The sequence below is a fragment of the Mus caroli genome, chromosome 9 (genome assembly GCF_900094665.2).
Source record: "Mus caroli chromosome 9, CAROLI_EIJ_v1.1, whole genome shotgun sequence".
Taxonomy (NCBI): domain Eukaryota; kingdom Metazoa; phylum Chordata; class Mammalia; order Rodentia; family Muridae; genus Mus; species Mus caroli.
Genome location: NC_034578.1, coordinates 33,851,757 through 33,857,591, shown reverse-complemented (window position 1 = coordinate 33,857,591; position 5,835 = coordinate 33,851,757). Strand labels below are relative to the sequence as shown.

General features: G+C 40.9%; 1 protein-coding gene across 1 annotated transcript; it reads left to right on the top strand.

The window, feature by feature from the left end:
- The first annotated feature begins 520 nt into the window (after positions 1-520).
- On the top strand, positions 521-1,453 carry LOC110302165 (olfactory receptor 151-like). The gene has a single exon (XM_021172969.1). The coding sequence runs from the start codon at positions 524-526 to the stop codon at positions 1,451-1,453; it is 930 nt and encodes a 309-aa protein (XP_021028628.1). The 5' UTR covers positions 521-523.
- The last annotated feature ends 4,382 nt before the right edge of the window (positions 1,454-5,835 follow it).

The window sequence follows — 5,835 nt, the reverse complement described above, 5'->3', positions numbered from 1 at the left end:
CTCCAGGAGACTTTATGTCTCTTCTGACTTCCAGATTCCTACACACACATAGTACACATACATACACTTAAGTAAACAAACATAAACATTTTTACAAAATAAATCATATAGATGACAGTTATGAACTATGAAAATATCATTGACTACTTACAGAGTGGAAAAACATCAGCATCCTTAGAGAGATTCTTGAGACAGTTTCCTGGCCTTTCTAACTAACGCCTATGAAATGAAACCTGATAGGCTGTGTAAGAAGGTAACCTCTAATCCAGAAGCACAGCTTGGGGACATTTGTGAAATACATAAAACATTCTGATGTCCCACCTGTAACTCTCAGCTTCAAGATCTCTGAAACTCTGCGGCTAGTTCCTACAGCAAAGTGCAACAGTGTGAAGAAGATGCATCTATCATAACTGGGGTAGCTCAGCAAGTGCCAGATGCAGAAAACCAGCTGCTTCAAGCAGAGCAAGAACAGCCATTCACAAACTCCTTCTCTCCCACCCCACAGGCTTCCCACCCAGACACAATGGCTGCAGAGAATCAATCTACAGTGACAGAGTTTATCCTTAGAGGGCTAACTAACAGGCCAGAGCTCCAGTTACCCCTCTTGCTCCTCTTCCTGGGGATCTACATAGTCACCATGGTGGGAAACCTGGGCATGATCACCTTGATTGGACTCAACTCACAGCTTCACACCCCCATGTACTTCTTCCTCAGTAACCTGTCACTCGTGGATCTCTGCTACTCCTCTGTCATTACCCCTAAAATGCTCATCAACTTTGTGTCCCAAAGAAACCTCATCTCCTATGTGGGATGCATGTCTCAGCTATACTTCTTCCTGGTTTTCGTCATTGCTGAGTGTTACATGCTCACTGTGATGGCCTATGACCGCTATGTGGCCATCTGCCACCCCTTGCTTTATAACATCATCATGTCTCCTGCCCTCTGCTCTCTGCTGGTGGCTTTTGTCTATGCCATGGGACTCATAGGCTCAACAATAGAGACTAGCCTCATGTTAAAACTAAACTATTGTGAGGACCTNATCAGCCACTACTTCTGTGACATCCTCCCNCTCATGAAGCTNTCTTGCTCTAGTACCTATGATNTAGANATGGCTGTCTTCTTTTTAGCTGGNTTCNACATTATAGTNACNAGCTTAACCGTACTCATTTCCTATGCATTCATCCTGTCCAGCATCCTTCGCATCAGCTCCAATGAGGGCAGGTCCAAAGCCTTCAGCACCTGCAGCTCCCACTTTGCAGCTGTGGGCTTGTTCTATGGATCCACAGCATTCATGTACTTAAAGCCTTCTACAGCTAGTTCCCTGGCCCAGGAGAATGTAGCTTCTGTGTTCTACACCACAGTGATCCCCATGCTCAACCCCCTGATCTACAGCCTGAGAAACAAGGAGGTGAAGACCGCACTGGACAAGACACTGAGGAGAAAATTCTTTTGATGTAAATGTTGATCTTTCTTCATGTAAGAGTAAGTGGTTATGCACACCTGGAAAATGTAATCTGCAAGCTCGCCCAACTGTGAACAGAAGACAAGCACTTCCCTCTTTGATTGAGTATGTGTTTGTTTTTCTATTTGTCTATTTTAAGGTCATTTTTCTTTCATTTAGTATTCATTTCCTCCTTCCTGAATCCTTTGTTTTAACAGTTATTGTTTTATTATAACTTAAACTAAATATCAGCATTACAACTCGAGAGGCATTTGTGGTCTTATTACTGTCAATATGAAAGTATTATTTCACTTCTGACATTTTTCACATAAGATTACATACACCAGAGCGATCAATCTTAAAAATAATGAAGAAGTTGTGCATAGTCCCTTTCTCATCAGAATACTTCTTTTTCCCCCTTCTCCTCTCAAATTATTCTTCACCATGAATATCAACATGACATTGAATGTTACGCCCTTAGCAACTGTTATGGTTGATATTTGAAATGTCCACCATAAGCTACATGCTGAGAGCAGTTGGTGGGCTTTGATCAGTGCTCCGACTTCATAAACAAACTAATCTACTGATAGATGATGGTGACAGAAATGGTGGTGATAGATGGCAGGGTGACTGCTAAAACTGAAAAACCCAAACTTCCTAATAAATACCCTATGCCAAATTCAACAGGCTGAGTGTAGGCGAGCAGCTACCACTAAAGGAGGTTTTCATGCTCTAATTGTGGTGAGAAGTACAGGAATCATGGTGAGACCTGCAGGGACCACAGCAGTGCTGGCATTTTGAAATGGTCATAGCTGCAAGAATTCTCTGATAGGAAAAAAAAAAAAAAAAACAAATAGCACAACTGCAACAGTATGAAAAGGGGCAGGAAGGGCACAAAGCCCCAAGAGTCCAGGCACTGAAGCATCATAACATTTCACAGAAACTAGCCCGGGAGTTCTATAGGTATGATTTAAAAGTGGTAGTTTTATATAGAACTTAACAACAAAAATAATCAAAATGAAATTCTACTTAAAATACTTACAAGACAGCAGAATATTCTTCCTACATGACATATAAAGCAAGACACACAAAAATACACATAAATGACTCTCATACTGTTACTTCAAAATGTTCTAAAATAAATTATGAAACAAATAGAACTCAGGAAGGGGCCAGAAAACCTTGCATTAGGAAAATAACAAAGCAAACAACAGAATTCAGGGAATGATTAAAGACTACAAGAAAAATAATTTTAGCCACAAAGATTGAAAAAGAAGTAACAGAAAATAAACAAAGCATTTGTGTAGGGAGATATAGAAAGTGGAAAGGGGAAAAACAAAAACCTCAAAATAAAATGAAAAGATTTTATGAGAAAACAGTAAATACAGAAATGGGCAAAGGAGACTGAATTAAAGTAAGAGCCTCTTTTAGCCTTTACTAAAAGATTTGAAAAGAAATCCTAAAAAGTGGAACAGAATACATGATGAATGATAAATTCAAAAACATATATATGTATACATATATACATATATGTGCATACATATTGTCAGAACATGGTCAAAATAATGAAGCATGATAACCAATGCCCCTGGGAACTGTGAGTGAAGCTCCAGGAAAAAAAGCAAGGGGACTTTTACCTCAAGTGCATTTTGTCCCCTGAATTGTTCTTAGACATGATTTCATGCCTCCTGTGTGAAACATTTACATTCAATTTATAAGACATGTGTATTCCTGTTATATGTCAGATTATAGCTATAGAGCCCAATCTGGTCAGTGTATCCTGAATCTGGATAGGACCTGATTTGCTTTTGTCCTTTCCCAGATATAATCTATAATATGTGCCAGACAATTGTATTAAAAGTAGTTTGTCCTACAATCCTACTCAGAAGGAGGAAGAGAATCTCGAGAAACACCAAACCCAGACACTATTGCTGATGCCAAGAAGAGCTTGCTTACAGGAGCCTAGTATAGCTGTTCCCTGAGAGACCCTTCCAGAGCCTGACAAATACAGATGTGGATGGATGCAGCCAAACATTGATTGGACTGAGCACGGGGACCCCAATGGAGGAATTAGAGCAAGGACTGAAGGAGCTGAAGGGATTTGCAACCCCATAGGAAGAGCAACAATATCAACCAAGCGCCCCCACCCCAAAGCTCCCAGAGACTAAACCACCAACCAGAGTACACATGAGGCTCCTGCTGGATATGTAGCAAAGGATTGCCTTACCTGGTATCAATGGGAGGGGAGCTCTTTGGTCCTGTGGAGATTCTATGATCCAGTGTAGAGGAATGCAAGGGCACTGAGGCTAGAGTGGGTGGGCAGGTGGGGGAGCACCCTCATTGAGGCAGGGGCTAGGGGAGGAAATGGGGAGCTTGCTGAGGGGAAACTGTGAAGGGGGATAACATTTGAACTATAAATAAATAACCAATAAAAAATATGGAAAAAAGAAAAAGAAAAAAATTGGTTTGTCCTGAGAACATTTTGGGAAAAGGCTACTCTGTTAATATTTAATATGTGCGTACTGATGGTTTACATGTTTTTCTTAGCATTTTTTCTGGACTCAAACAATCTTCCTTGGATTATCACTTTCTTTGTTACATTTGTGTATAAAAATACACTGAAACTAAGGTAGGATTGTCTAGAGCATTAGACTATATTCCACCCCCATTCTTTCAGGTCCTCAGATCAGGAATTCAAGGCCCATACGTAAACATAGTAAAATCAATATATACTAAACCAGTAGCCAACATCGAACTAAATGGAGAAAAACTTGAATGTCAGAGACCATACCGTGAGAAAGCGAGCTCTTCATAATCTCCCACCCTGACAGGCCAAATGGCCTCGTGCTAGGAGCTGGTTGTCACTCCCTCCTCCCTGTTCCCTTCCTGGCACCTGAGGCTGTAAAAGCTGAATTATAGTCCCCTCTTCCCTATCTCTTCCTGACTCCCATGACTTCCAAGGACATGAGTTACACCTGAGCCCGGCCTGACACCCCAAGGCTGTCAACGAGGATCTATGTTCTGGAGATAAGACGCAGAGTGCCCGACTCCTGGAGCCTGACTTCAGCCCTCATGTCAGCAGATGCCCATTTCTTTGTTCTTTGTTAAATTCCCCCTCGACCCCTCCTTATTCCCAGAGATGTATGCTTTAAAACCAGGCATCTCAGCCTAATAAACGGAGACCTTGATAGGTGCACTCGACTTGGTATTCGGCTTTTCTTCCCCTTCCAATCCCATTTTTTTCCAGGTTTGTGGTCCCCTCGCAACCACGAATAACTGGATCCCATGGGACGGGATACTTGAAGCAATCCCACTAAAATCTGGGACCAGACAAGGCTGCCCACTCTCTCCCTATCTATTCAATATAGTACTTGAAGTCCTGGCTAGAGCAATTAGACAACAAAAGTAGGTCAAAGGGATACAAATTGGAAAGGAAGAAGTCAAAATATCACTATTTGCAGATGATATGATAGTATACTAAAGTGATCCCAAAAATTCCACCAGAGAACTCCTAAGCCTGATAAACAACTTCAAGAAAATGGCTGGATAAAAAATTACCTCAAACAAATCAGTAGCCTTTCTATACTCAAAGAATAAACAGCCTGAGAAAGAAATTAGGGAAATGACACTCTTCACAATAGTCATGAACAATATAAAGTATCTTGGTGTGACTCTACCGAAACAAGTGAAAGATCTGTATGACAAGAACTTCAAGACTCTGAAGAAAGAAATCAAAGAAGACCTCAGAAGATAGAAAGATCTCCCATGATTATGGATTGGCGGGATTATGTAGTAAAAATGGTCATCTTATCCAAAGCAATCTACATATTCAGTGCAATCCCCAACAAAATTCCAATTCAATTCTTCATAGACTTAGAAAGAACGATTCTTAAGTTCATTTGGAATAACAAAAAACCCAGAATAGCAAAAACTATTTTCAACAATAAAAGAACTTCACTTAACATCTGTGACCTCAATCTGTACTACAGAGCAATAGTGATAAAAACTGTATGGTATTGGTATAGTGATTGGCAGGTAGTTCATTGGAATAGAATTGAAGACCCAGACATGAACCCATACACCTATTGTTACTTGATCTTTGACAAAGGAGCTAAAACCATCCAGTGGGGAAAAAAAGACAGTATTTTTTTTTCTTCTTTTATTAGGTATTTTCTCTATTTACATTTCAAATGTTGTCTCCTTTCCTGGTTTCCCCTCTGAAAATGCCCTATCCCCTCCCCCACCCCCCTGCTTACCAGCCCACCCACTCTACTTCTTGGTCCTTGCATTCCATTACACTGGGCATAGAGCCTTCAAAGGACCAAAGGCCTCTCCTCCCATGGATGACCAACAAGGCCATCCTCTGCTACATATGCGGCTGGAGCCATGAGTTC